The sequence below is a fragment of the Macaca thibetana genome, chromosome 1 (assembly GCF_024542745.1).
Source record: "Macaca thibetana thibetana isolate TM-01 chromosome 1, ASM2454274v1, whole genome shotgun sequence".
Lineage (NCBI taxonomy): Eukaryota > Metazoa > Chordata > Mammalia > Primates > Cercopithecidae > Macaca > Macaca thibetana.
Window position 1 is genome coordinate 20,720,348 of NC_065578.1, and position 12,964 is coordinate 20,733,311.

The window sequence follows — 12,964 nt, forward strand, 5'->3', positions numbered from 1 at the left end:
CAGACAGACTCTTCGGGTTCTAACCTGGCTCTGTGTCTGATGTTGGACAGGCCTCTTGACCCTCTGAGACTCAGCTGCCCCTCCAGAAAATAGGACGATTCCTGCCTCACAGGGTTGGGGGTCTGGGAGCCTCACTGATCCAAAAACACCTTGCTTCACCCCCAGATCTCACCTGCCCCGCTCTGCCCCACACACAGACTCCACTGAGTGAAGCCCTCATCAAAGACACGGGAGGCCCCTGGCGGGGATAGCACCGTTTATTAAGAAAAATCAAGACAAAGACCACAGGAGGGTCCCTTCTAGGACACGGAGGCCAGGCGTCCCAACCCCACAGTCTGGGAGCCACTGGCAGGATGGCACTCGAGCTGGATCTTCAGGCTCCCGCAGATGGGGCAGGGTGGTCGGTGGTCATATCCCCCTCCTCTCTCTCCCAGTTGTGAGTTCTGCCTTCCCCCACCCAAGGCACTAGCTCTTCCTGGGCACCAGCGGCATCTGAGGAGTCCCTGGGCCTTCACTTCCAGATGAGTGGGGATGTGGCCTGGGGTGGGCAAGGCCCGGTGGGCGGGGCCTTCTCAGTGCTGGGCTCTGCCTGTAGCAGCTCCTGGTAAGAGTTGGGGTGGGTTTTCCCTTACAGCCCCTGAAGGAGGAACCCCGGGCTGTGTGCTGGCAGAAGGGGGTGGGAATGCAGGCCAGGAGGAGGGCGTGGTAGGAAGGGGAGGCTGCCAGAGGAGGTGCCAGGGGCTGGGTGGAGGTGGGTGGGGGTGCTGAAAAACGAGCTGGTGGGGATGGGGACCGCCTGCCCAGCGGTGAGCTGCCTTTTGCTCCACAGCCGGCACTAAAGACAATTCCCAATCCTGAGTGGGTGGCAGAGGTTCCTGCGATGCCCGTCTCAGGTAGCTGTGGGGCACCAGCCTACAAGCCGAGGCTGGCTCTCCTAGGAGTGAGAACTGCCCAAGGGCTGCAGAAACAGGCCACCCAGCTCTATCTTGGGGGCTCCATTGGTGGGTAGGGGGAGAGTGGGGGCAGTTCTGGGCCCACCCAGCCACCGTTCCTGACCCCAAGTCCTGGTGGCTTTCTGAGGCGCCTACTCCCATCAAACCTGCCTTGCCCGCCAGCCTTGTGGCTTTGCCCAGCTGTGTGGGTGGGGGTGGCGTGCCCACCTCCAGTCCAGCCCAGGGCGGTAGCAGCAAAGCGTGGCATCGCCTCAGTTTCTTACAAAAATTCATAATAATATTAATAATAATATACTCGACGTTGTCGGGCTGGGGCGCGGCCCGGGAGTCCGTGTGGGGCTGGCAGGTGCCTACGAGGGGCAGGGGCGTGTGTTGGCCCCGGCCTGGGCGCGGTGCTGCAGATCCAGGGGCTGTGGGGGCGGGGCGCCGGGTCGGGCCGAGTGCAGCACCAGGTTCTTGACACAGCCTGTGATGCCCGAGGAGAACCTGCCCCCGGTCAGAATGGTCACGTCGGGGGCTCCGCCTGCCAGGAGGTGAGAGGACAGGGCTTGTGGGCTCCAGCAGCCCAGGAGGCGAGGAAGGCCGGGTGAGCTCCAGCCCCAAGGGAGTGCTGTTCCTGCCCTTGCCCTGAGAAGGAGCCCCAGACTTACCGATGTAGACGCTGCCCTTGGCGTTGACTGCCACGTTGGGACCTGGGGACCGGCCGCTGACCAGCTCCTCACCGTCGACCTGGATGGAACCTCTGCGGCCCTCCCTGCAATGGACCTGGGTCAGGCCCCTTCCCACAAACTCCCCGGTCCTCCCCAGCGCCACGACAGAGTCCCCTCCCTCTGGCACCGAGATTCCAGACTCAGAAGTCTGTCCCTGTTCCCCAAGCTCTCTTTCCCCCGCTGAACAAGAGATCGGCCCCACGAAGGCAGCTTCCTCGTTTCTGCGCCCAGGTTTCCTCCTGCCCCGAGGGCGCTCGCTTGCCCCCAACGGCGTGCAGTCTGAGATAGAAGCTTGAGCCCTGGCTGGTGGGTTCTCCCCTCCCCTGGCTTTAAGTTCTGTCTCCACAGAGCTCAATGCCTGCCTCTCTGCCCATGGTCGGGGGCGTCCTGCCCCACTCCAGAACACTGGGTCCCGTCCCGAGTGCCCGGCAGGGTCCCTTACCGCAGTGCTGTCACTCGGTGCCACTCGCCGTCATTGATGGGGTCCTCAGAGACCAGGCGGGCCTCCCCACTACCCAGCTGGTACCTGTAGTCATCCAGGCCCAAGAAGTGTGAGCTGGGGCAGGATGGGGGGGTGGGGTGCTGGGACCAGGGAAGGGAGAGGAAGGGCCAGGTGCCAGGACCCACCTGAAGACAAGGTGCCCATCTTGAAGCCCGAGACTGATGAAGTCCTTGCCTCGGCCAGCCTCTCCCACCTCCTGCCAGGGAAGCACAGGGTCTCTGGGGTCCCCAGCCTGGACAGCGGAGGCTGCCGAGGCCAGGAGGCTCCGCTTTCCCCTCTCCCCACCACTCTGGCCACCAGGAAACCAGCTTCCTGCCCCAGGAGCCCCAAGAGTCTGGCCGGATGCCCACACTCACCACACCCTGCCAGAGCAGGAGGCCATTGGCCGTGCTGGTCCGAACCTCCAGCTCGATGGTCTCGGGCACCTCGGGCAGGCTGCGGAGGAAGAGTGGGTGAGGGGACAGAAGTCCCAGATTCCCGTCCTCCCCATTAGGCCCACGGGCTCTCCCAACGCCAGTCTCACCTCCTGGAGAAGATACGGCCAGGGAAGGCAAGGAAGCCATCATCGTGGAAATATGCTCCGTATTGCCCAGGGGCATCTGCAGGAGAGAGGGGGATGGTGCCACACCTGCCACATCAGGCATCAATCCCCAGTGAGTTCCACTGACCCCCACCTCCACGCCAACATGAAGGACTAGGGGGCTCTGAGCCTGCAGTCCCTGGGGACCCAAGGGAGTTGTCGACAGAATTCAGGGGGCCTGTGACTTTGGATGGGAAAGCATTACACTTCAATTTCACTCACTTCTCACTGAAATTGAGCAGTTCTTTCAATGAGATGTAGGCAAGAAACCAAAGTAGTAGTGGTAGGACCTGCAACTTTGTTACTAGTATTTGCTTATCACATTACAGTAGCTGCAAATATTTCAAAATATCATTTACACATATTGCTGCTTTGAAACTGTGGTAGCTACTGAGACCACGGGATCTTGTTATTTGATGTATTAATAAAGAAGCACACATAGAGCAAGTCAGAAAACTTAAAAAATGTTTTGATTACTTTACTTCAGCATAATTGCTTTCCTTAAATCAATGCATTTTATTTTATTTTGTGCAGTCAACAGGATCCATGTTGGGTGACGCGCCATTCTACTTGCCAAGTTCTGTCTGGCTTTAGCCCTGAAAGTCCTACATCCCAAGAAACCCCTCAGTCTGGAGCTACTGGGATGGTTGGTCACCTTGGACCATGGCAATAAATGATTCAGAGCCTTGATGTTCTCTCCATCTTACAGATGGGCAGGCAGGCTCAGGCGAGTGACTGGCCCAGGATGTGGGGGGAACTAAGATTGCAACCTGGACCTTTTAGCCCTGATGTCCATACTGTGTGTGGCTCTACCACCCCCAGCCCTATCTGTTCACAACCCATCCTACAGGCTGGCAGTGGCCATAGTAGCTCTGGCAGGGGGCAAGAGTAGGGGACCCTCTCCTACCCTCTGCCAAATGATGAGGAGAACGGCTGACATTTACCAAGCACCTACGATGTGCCTGTGCGGTGAGTGTCCCATCCAGCCACAGACACCATTGCATTTAACTCAATCCTTACGACAACCCTATGAATGAAGATTATATATAGATATGTCTTATTTTATTTATTGTTTTGAGATGGAGTCTTGCTTTGTGGCCCAGGCTGGAGTGCAGTGGCACAATCTTTTTTTTTTTTTTTTTTTTTTTTTTTTAGACGGAGTCTCACTCTGTCACCCAGGCTGGAGTGCAGTGGCGCGATCTCGGCTCACTGCAAGCTCCGCCTCCCGGGTTCACGCCATTCTCCCGCCTCAGCCTCCGAGTAGCTGGGACTACAGGTGCCCGCCATCGCGCCCGGCTAGTTTTTTGTATTTTTAGTAGAGACAGGGTTTCACCATGTTAGCCAGGATGGTCTCGATCTCCTGACCTCGTGATCCACCCGCCTCGGCCTCCCAAAGTGCTGGGATTACAGGCTTGAGCCACCGCGCCCGGCCCAGTGGCACAATCTTGGTTCACTACAACGTCCACCTCCCAGGTTCAAGCAATTCTTCTGCCTTGGCCTCCCAAGTAGCTGGGACTACAGGTGCATACCACCATGCCCAGCTAATTTTTGTACTTTTAGTAGAGATGGTGTTTCGCCATGTTGGCCAGGCTGGTCTCGAACTCCTGATCTCAGGTGATCCACCCACCTTGGCTTCCCAAAGTGTTGGGATGACAGGTGTGAGCCACCGCACCCAGTCTTATTTTTTATTTTTTTGAGACAGGGTCTTGGTCTGTTGCCCAGGCTGGAGTGCAGTGACACAATCTTAGCTCACTACAGCCTCGACCTCCTGGGCTCAAGTGATCCTTCTGCCTCGGCTGGGACCAGAGCCATGTGCACCACACCCAGCTAATTCTTAAATTTTTTGTAGAGATGAGGTCTCCCTGTGTTGCCCAGGTTGATCTTGAACTCCTGGGCTCAAGTGATCCTCCTGCCTGTCTCTCGAGAAGCTGGGACCATAGATGAGCGCCACCATGCCCAGCTACTTTTTGTATTTTTTTGTAGAGACAGGATTTCGCCATGTTGCCCAGGCTGGTATAGAACTCCTGGGCTCAAGTAATCTGCCCGCCACAGCCTCCCAAACTGCTGGGATTATAGGCATCAGTCACTACGCCCAGCTGAATATAGTATTTTTTTTTTTTTTTTTTTTTTTTTTTTTTTTGAGACGGAGTCTCACTCTGTCGCCCAGGCTGGAGTGCAGTGGCCGGATCTCAGCTCACTGCAAGCTCCGCCTCCCCGGTTCACGCCATTCTCCTGCCTCAGCCTCCCGAGTAGCTGGGACTACAGGCGCCCGCCGCCTCGCCCGGCTAGTTTTTTGTATTTTTTAGTAGAGACGGGGTTTCACCGGGTTAGCCAGGATGGTCTCGATCTCCTGACCTCGTGATCCGCCCGTCTCGGCCTCCCAAAGTGCTGGGATTACAGGCTTGAGCCACCACGCCCGGCCTTTTTTTTTTGAGAGGGAGTTTCACTCTTGTTGCCCAGGCTGGAGTGCAGTGGTGGGATCTCGGCTCACTGCAACCTCTACCTCCCATGTTCAAGCGATTCTCCTGCCTCAGCCTCCGGAGTAGCTGGGATTACAGGCATGTGCCACCACGCCCAGCTAATTTTGTATTTTTAGTAGAGATGGGGTTTCTCCATGTTGGTCAGGCTGGTGTCAAATTCCCGACCTCAGGTGATCTGCCCGCTTCAGCATCCCAAAGTGCTGGGATTACAGGCGTGAGCCACCACGCCCGGCCAGCTGAATATAATATTAACAACAGCTAACATTCTGTACTGACTCTGTACCAGACATTGTTCTAGGCATTTAAAGAGGACTAAGTGGCCAGGTGCGGTGGCTTATGCCCATATTTCCAGCACTTTAGGGGGATGAGGGGGGCAGATCACCTGAGGTCAGGAGTTAGAGACCGGCCTGGCCAACATGGTGAAACCCCATCTCTACAAAAAATACAAAAATTAGCTGGGTGTGGTGGCAGGCACCTGTAATCCCAGCTACTTAGGAAGCTGAGGCAGCAGAATCACTTAAATCTGGGAGGCGGAGGTTGCAGTGAGCCAAGATTGTGCTACTGTACTCTGGCCTGGGTGACAGAGCAAGACTCCACCTTAAAAAAAATGCACTAAGTAATTTTACTCTCACATAAAAGTTTATCCAGATCATTAGGGAAAGATGTTACTCATCTCCATTTTATATGAGGCACAGAGAGGTTAAGTGACTCACCTGAAGTTCCACAGCTAGTAAGTGGGAGAGCTAGGATTTGAACCCAAGCAGGCTGGCTCCAAGTCTATACTCTTAACCACTATACCACTGCCTCACCTATGATATTAGTGATACATAAGAAGGGATGTGTCTGTAAAGGGGTTAGCACAGTGCCCATAAACATTCAATCAGCATTCACTCTTGACTGTTTCCTTAGCTTTTCAGCAGACAGTGGAATTCTTGGGAAGGAGGGTCTTGCTTTATGCTTCTTTTATTTTATTTTATTTTATTTTTTTTGAGACGGAGTCTCACTCTGTCGCCTAGGCTGGAGTGCAGTGGCGCGATCATGGCTCATTGCAAGCTCCACCTCCTGGCTTCACGCCATTCTCCTGCCTCAGCCTCTGAGTAGCTGGGACTATGGGCACCTGCCACCGCGCCTGGCTAATTTTTTGTATTTTTAGTAGAGACGGGTTTTCACCATGGTCTCCATCTCCTGACCTCGTGATCCGCCTGCCTTGGCCTCCCATATATTTACTGCTCCCAGGGCAAGGATGGGCACACAATAGTTTGTTGACTGAATACATGAATACAGAGGAGGAAACTGAGGTCAGAGTGGTTTCAAAGGCCTGCCCAAGGTCACCCAGCCAGTTAAGTGTGGGGCAGGCCCCAGCTCCCCATGGCTGTGGTCTTCATTCTGTCTCTCTGCCCAGCAAGCTCCTCATATAGAGCTGTTTTGCGTACAGGCCAGAACTGAGGGTGTGGGGTAACTGGAAGAGTGAGTTGAGGCTGAAGCTGGGGAGGAGGCCATGGCAAGTACTCACCATTGCCCCCGCTGCCTTCAAGATGCCAGTCGGACTCTGCTATGCCATGTCCAGAGCCTATGGAGAAGGGCAGGGTCCAGTCGGTGGGCACAGACACCCGTGGGTACTATGTCGAGCCCCGGGGCCCCAAGACAGAGATGAAGTGGAGAAAAGCCAGGCCTGGGTACCTTGTTGGCAGCGTGGGCCAGAGAAGCCAGGGAGGCAGAGGCAGCGGGTGCCCTGGCAGGTGCCCCCATGCAAACAAGGTTCACGGAGCTGGCAGGGGTTCTCCTCGTGCTCACACAGGTCTCCTGTGGACCAGGGCAGAGGCGAGTGGGTGGGTGGGCATGGGCTGGAGGTGTTGCTGACCACCTGTGCCCCTCCCCTCCGGTGCCCTGGGCAGGCTTTCCCACCTTTGAATCCATCTCGACACAGGCACTGGAACTCATACTCGCCAGCGGGCATGCACGTGGCACCATGTTGGCATGGCTGGCGCTCACATGGGGAGCTGTCATAGCACTGCCCGATGCCCTGGCTGCCTAGGAAACTGTAGGTGAGGTCCAGCCGTTTGCCATTCACTGACACCTGTGGGGACAGGGACACTGAGGGACTAAAGGGACATGGGAGGCAGAGGCCCAGGTGTACCAGCAGGGAGAAGAATACAGCAGAAGGCAGCTGGGAGCCCACACTGGGCCCTGAGTGGCAGCATGGATTCTCGGTGTGGGGAGGGAGGCACAGGAGTTGAGTGCCTACTGTGTGCCAGAAACATTCATCCGTCAGTGCAGACAATCCTCTGCCCAACCCTTCAAGGTATGTGTAATCATGCCCATTTTACAGAGGAGGAAACTGAGGCTCAGAGGTATAGCATCCTGGCCCAGGGCCCATGGTGGTTACAGGTGGAGGGGCCCAGTGCCAAGGTGCTGGGAGAGCCGAGGGAGGCGCAAGGTTTGGCACCCCTCCCCTCCGCTTGTCCCGAGGAGGCTCCTCTTACCTCGCCCACACAGCCGCGGAAGTGAGTGCTCATGTTGGTGGCAGGGGACAGTGGCACGGAAGGCTCCACGCCCCCCAGGTAGAGCAGGGTGTGCAGGTTGAGGCCCTGGCTCTTGCCGGGCGAGGAGCGCAGCACAGGGCGTCCACCATTCACCCGCAGGCTGCCGTCCTTGTTGAGACGCTCTGCAGACACGCGGTGCCAGCGGCCCAGGGCCAGCGGCTCGGCGCTCCGCAGAACAGCCAGCCCTGGGGAGGATACCAGGCAGGGTTGGGCACATGGGGGCACACGGGGCTCCCTGCCCTCTCCACCACAAACAGGGCCCTGAGCAGATGGGGAATGCCCTACAGCCTTCTGTATTCCAGATGAGGAGCCCACGGCTCAGAGAGGGCTAGGGACTGGCCTCAAGTGACACAGAGACGAAAGGCACGGGAAGAGGGGACTCGGCCTGATCCCTGCATTTATCCCCCCACGCCTCCCTGGGGCTTGGAGAGTCGAGGGGGGCACAAGGCTTGGAGTACAGAGCCCCGCATTTGGTGCTGGGTGCCTACCTGACCCTAGCTCGTAGCGGAATTCCAGGTGGCCGCCCACCATCGCCAGGGACACGAAGTCCTCCACAGGCCCGCTCTTCCCCCCGCTGAACAGCAGGACCCCGTCAGGGGCGAGTGGCTTGAACTCCACGTCCAGGCGTAGCTCATGGTGTGTGTTGGTGAGAGCGGGCAGCGCCAGGTAGGAGCCAGCACCCGACAGTGAGGGGGTGGTCACCGTCACACCTGCAGCAGCCACAGCTCAGCTAAGGAAGTGGGGATCCTGGACCCTTGGGTGGGGTCCAGCTACTCTGCCTTCCTCTGGGATCCCTGCCTGCCTCACTCCCCCGGCCCAGAGGCTCAGGACCAGCTGGCACTAGCTACAGCGGCATAGGAGCCCCCCTGCCCTTGCAGACTGGCCTGGGAGGAGCTCCAATATGACAGGGGTCCTCTTTGGGGGCCCTCACTCACTAAGGGATTCAGCCTGGGCAGACACGTGACCAGGTGACTTTGAGATCCTCTGGGTCGGGCATCGTTTTATCATCCGTAGGGGCCCATCACAGCTTCAGAGTGCCCCACCCAGCCTCCCCGGCTGACACTGGGACTCTGAGGGTCACTGGCCTGGCTCCACTCACCTTCCTCACACCGCAACCCCGAGCGGCCCAGGTGGCAGCGGCAGGTGTAGCCTCGACCATCAGGCCGGTTCACACAGGTGGCGTCGGGCCCACAGGCCTCTGGGGGGCACACAGGCCAGTGAAAAGGACATGGAGGTGACTCTGGAGGGAGGGGGGCCCTGATGCCAGAGCCCTGCCCATCACACCCCGGGGGGCTCGGCTAGTGAGGGCCAGGCCAGCCTCCTGGGAGGCCTTGGAGGAGGGAACTGAGGAGAGTAAGGTGGGAGCCAAAAGAGGCCATGGGGAGGACTGCGGGGGAAGCAGTAGAGGGACTCTGTGTCTGCAGGTTCTTCAGAGACTGGACCTGGATAACAGTGTTGGGTTGGGGGGGCACCTGGTGGTGGGTAATGGGGTGGGCACTTCGGTATTAAGATGGGACTGGGGGCTGGGCATAGGGGCTTATGCCTGTAATCTCAGCACTTTGGGAGACCAAGGCAGGTGGATCACCTGAGGTCAGGAGTTCAAGACCAGCCATGGCCAACGTAGTGAAATCCCGCCTCTACTAAAAATACAAAAAACTAGCCAGGGGTGATGGTGGACACTTGTAATCGCAGCTACTCAGGAGGCTAAGGCAGGAGAATCACTTGAACCCAAGAGGCAGAAGTTGCAGTGAGCTGAGATCGTGCCACTGCACTCCAGCCTGGGCAACAAGAGCGAAACTTCGTTTCAAAAAAAAAAAGAAGATGGGGCTAGGGGTGGGGGAGTGTCTGGGTGGCGGGGTAGTGGTAAGAATCTGGTCAGCAGGGATGGAGGAGAGGAAGCAGCCGTGACGGGGCGAGGGCCCCTGGGTAGCAGAGATGGGGGATGGGTACATGGGAGGAGTGGTGAGTGCTCAGGTAAGAGTGGGGTGTGTGGAAGTGCCCCGGTGGTGGAGATGGTGGTGGGTATGGGGAGGCAGCAAAGGGAAGAGGCAGGCCCTGGGGTGACAGCGACTGGCGTTGGGGGGTGCGTACCTGGATGGCAGTGCAGGGCCTGTGAGTGCTCACAGCGGCTCCCGGTGAAGCCAGCTGGGCAGACGCACATGTAGCTGCTGCTCTCGGAGTCATGGCACTGACCACCATTCTGCAAAGCAGCCCCCAGAAATAAGGCCGAGAACATTCAGTCCACCCCATAATCCCCACAGGGGCCAGCCATGGCTGGGGGCGGAGGCCACGGCAGCCAGGTGGTATGTGCGGTGTGGGGTCACCTGGCAGGGCCGGTCCCGACAGGTGGGGCAGTGGGAGATGCCGTGCGCCGTGAGGTTGAGGTCGTGGAAGATGATCTCCTCGCCCTGGATGCGCAGGTCCCGGACACAGCCTGGGAGGTGAGTGGGCAGGATGAGCACAGGGCAGGGTGTCCCAGCCCACACCTTCGGTGCCCTCCCAGGCTCTCCAGGGCTCTTCCAGCCAGCTAGGTAAGGCCTAGCCTCAGCTGGAGGTGGCGTGGGGGCTCACCTATGAAGCCGCTGCTCAGCCCCACCTTGGGGATGGCACCATAGTCAGGGTAGCCGCCCAGGTAGAGCTCCTCGTTCAGGTCCAGGCCCTGGAACTTGCCCTGGGGAGGTGGGGAAGTCAGGAATGGCAACAGAGGCTGGGCAGGGGCGGGATGAGGGCTGGAAGTAGTAGGATGGGGTTGGGTCTCACCTGGGAGGTCCCATTGACCGGGGCCAGGTCACCCACAATCAGGGAGCCCTGGGTGAGGCTGCGCAGCAGGGTCACGGTGTGGAAATGGCCCAGGGCCAGTGGCGTGGGGTGGCGGATGGTGGCCATGCCTGAGCCTGCATCGAACCTGCTCCGTGGGGCAGGCCAGGGCAGGAGAGATGGATAGGGGATTCGGAAGAAGGGCTAGGGGGGCCCAGTCGGACAGAGGGGCCCCAGAGGAGGGATGTCACCAATTCCTGCAGTCCCAGCCCTGGGGCTGTTCCAGTTCCTGTCCCTGTCTTGTCCTCCCACCCCAAGACTCATCCCCTAGATCTTCTCTCCCCACATCCTTTCGCTGGGAGCTTTTCCAGAGCAGCCCACAGGGACCCCAGGCTCAGGGCCCTGCAGCCTAGCACCTGGCCTCCCTGTTCCTCTGAGGACTCCTCTCTCCCTGAGATCACCTTGCTTCTCTGTTTATGGCTTGTTTACTCTTCCCCAACGAGAATACACCTTCCCACAAGAGCCAGAATTTGGTCTGTTTTGTTTTACCTGTATCAGTGCCTGGCACACATGGGGTGCTCAGCAAATAAGTGATGCATGCATGAATGAATGCATGAATGAATGAATGAATGAATCCTGGCCTGCAGCAGTCCCAAGCCTGAGGTTGCACCCTCCTCCACCTGACTGGCATACTATTCCTACTCCAGCAGACTGGGTGGTCACCAAGGGGAACGGCCACATTTTCTCCTTCCTCCAGATCTCCTTTGCATAATGGAGCCCAGGGTAGTGCTTGCCAGACCAAAGCCCTGTGTCCAGTCCCCCTATACATGGGGAGGCTGGGGGTCTCACCGGAACTCGGGCCTTCCCCCCACGAGGCCGAAGGAGATGAAGTCGGGCTGCCGGTTGGCCAGGTTGGTGGGGCTCCCTGGGACTCGCTTCTGCCCATTGTACAGCAGCATCCCTGGATGGGCACCACTGTGTAAGGGGCCTCCCATCCAGCCACAGGCTCCCCATCCTCCCCCACCCTAGAAATGACCCAAGCTCTTGAGCCTGTCCACTCTCGGAACCTGTCCCTCCCTCTGGCACTCCTCACACAGACAGGGCCGTCTCACTATCTCAGGGCTGGTGCCTCAAATGCAAGGGCCTTACTGAGCACCCCTAGAAAGAAACTGAATTTGCTTCACACACATTGGAGTCTCCCTCAAGCGGGAGAGGGAGGCAGAGACTCACCCGAGTAGAGGAGGAGGCCTGGACAGTGAAAGTCAGAGACCCGTAAGAGACGAGAGAAAGAGAGGAGGAAAGGGTGAGATGGAGGCAGGGGAAGGAGGAAGGAGCAGAGATGGGGAGAGGAAGCTGGGACAGGAGGACTGGGGGTGATGCCCTGGTGGCAGAGGAGCCACGGGGAGGCTGGAGATATCAAAGAGGCAGGGATGGAGAAGTGGGGAGGCGCGAGAGAAGGTATGCCAGGGCGGAGGCCCAGAGGTCTGGGGGCTTCTGGAGAGGGAGGGCTGAGGGATTGGGGCAGGACTGAGGGGCAGCCAGGGCTCAAGCCATGATGGCAGTTACTCCACGAGGTCCCTCAACCCAGGCCCATCCACCCCGCAAATGAACCCTCCTGCTCACCATCGGCTGAGTCGGGCCGGAAGGTGATCTTGATCTCGAACTTCCTGTAGGCATCCTTGATGGTGGGCAGCGGTAGGAAGGAGTAGGGGGTCTGTGTGAAGTAGGGCACCACCCGCTCTGCCGGCAGAGAGCACAGTTGGAGACCCTGCCAGTCAGGGAGTGGGCAGGGCACTGCCAATTCTTGGGGGTGGTATTTTACCTGGCACCTGCAGGTGGGCAAAGGCTTTGACCTTGCCCTGGCGGTTAGTGGCAGTGCAGACGTAGGTGCCCGCGTCCTGGGGTCGGACTGAGGGCAGCGTCAGCATGTTGTTCTCCAGACGGCTGTCAGGTGGCAGGCTGCCATCCAGCTGCAAACACACCAGCACTGAGGGCCCTGGCCTTGGCCCACAGCTCCAGGGGCCTGCCTCCCATCTGTGCCTCAGGCCCACCTTCCAACATTGTGCATTTACTCTTGGCCAAGCCTGTGCCACATCCTGGGGACACTGAGATGCTTCAGACCTGGTCCCAGCCCCCCAGGGATGCCTGCTGGTTCCCTCTCCAGTGCTTACCTTGCTCCAGCTGATGTCAGGAGTGGGGTAGCCTGAGGCTATGCAGGGGAAGACGGCTGCAGAACCAGCAGGCACACGGACTTCTTGGGGCATTGAGATCTGGGGCAAGGCTGAGAGGCATGGAAGAGACATAGGCCATCAACATGACAGTCACAGATGTGTGCCCAGCTTGCACCCTGATTCGTTTCATCCTCACACCACCCCTTGAAGGGAGCCACTACATTCCATTTCACAGATGAGGAAATTATGGCTTAGAGGGGGAAAAGTG

At 58.3% G+C, this 12,964-nt stretch overlaps 1 protein-coding gene across 5 annotated transcripts in view; it reads right to left on the bottom strand.

Annotated features, from left to right (window-relative positions):
• Positions 1–241: 241 nt before the first annotated feature.
• HSPG2 (heparan sulfate proteoglycan 2) overlaps positions 242–12,964 on the bottom strand; it is a 117,475-nt gene continuing 104,752 nt past the window's right edge. For all 5 annotated transcript variants that reach the window (XM_050789747.1, XM_050789744.1, XM_050789746.1 and 2 more), the window contains 20 exons: positions 12,697–12,806; positions 12,348–12,495; positions 12,149–12,265; positions 11,375–11,486; positions 10,529–10,673; positions 10,340–10,439; positions 10,093–10,202; positions 9,860–9,968; positions 8,868–8,966; positions 8,257–8,478; positions 7,709–7,953; positions 7,131–7,302; positions 6,906–7,028; positions 6,739–6,795; positions 2,689–2,764; positions 2,522–2,600; positions 2,291–2,361; positions 2,106–2,189; positions 1,604–1,707; positions 242–1,476 (listed from right to left, as the gene is read on the bottom strand). In XM_050789747.1, the coding sequence (XP_050645704.1) occupies positions 1,304–1,476; positions 1,604–1,707; positions 2,106–2,189; positions 2,291–2,361; positions 2,522–2,600; positions 2,689–2,764; positions 6,739–6,795; positions 6,906–7,028; positions 7,131–7,302; positions 7,709–7,953; positions 8,257–8,478; positions 8,868–8,966; positions 9,860–9,968; positions 10,093–10,202; positions 10,340–10,439; positions 10,529–10,673; positions 11,375–11,486; positions 12,149–12,265; positions 12,348–12,495; positions 12,697–12,806 (2,456 nt within the window). In that variant the 3' untranslated portion in view covers positions 242–1,303. The remainder of the gene's footprint in view (positions 1,477–1,603; positions 1,708–2,105; positions 2,190–2,290; positions 2,362–2,521; positions 2,601–2,688; positions 2,765–6,738; positions 6,796–6,905; positions 7,029–7,130; positions 7,303–7,708; positions 7,954–8,256; positions 8,479–8,867; positions 8,967–9,859; positions 9,969–10,092; positions 10,203–10,339; positions 10,440–10,528; positions 10,674–11,374; positions 11,487–12,148; positions 12,266–12,347; positions 12,496–12,696; positions 12,807–12,964) is intronic.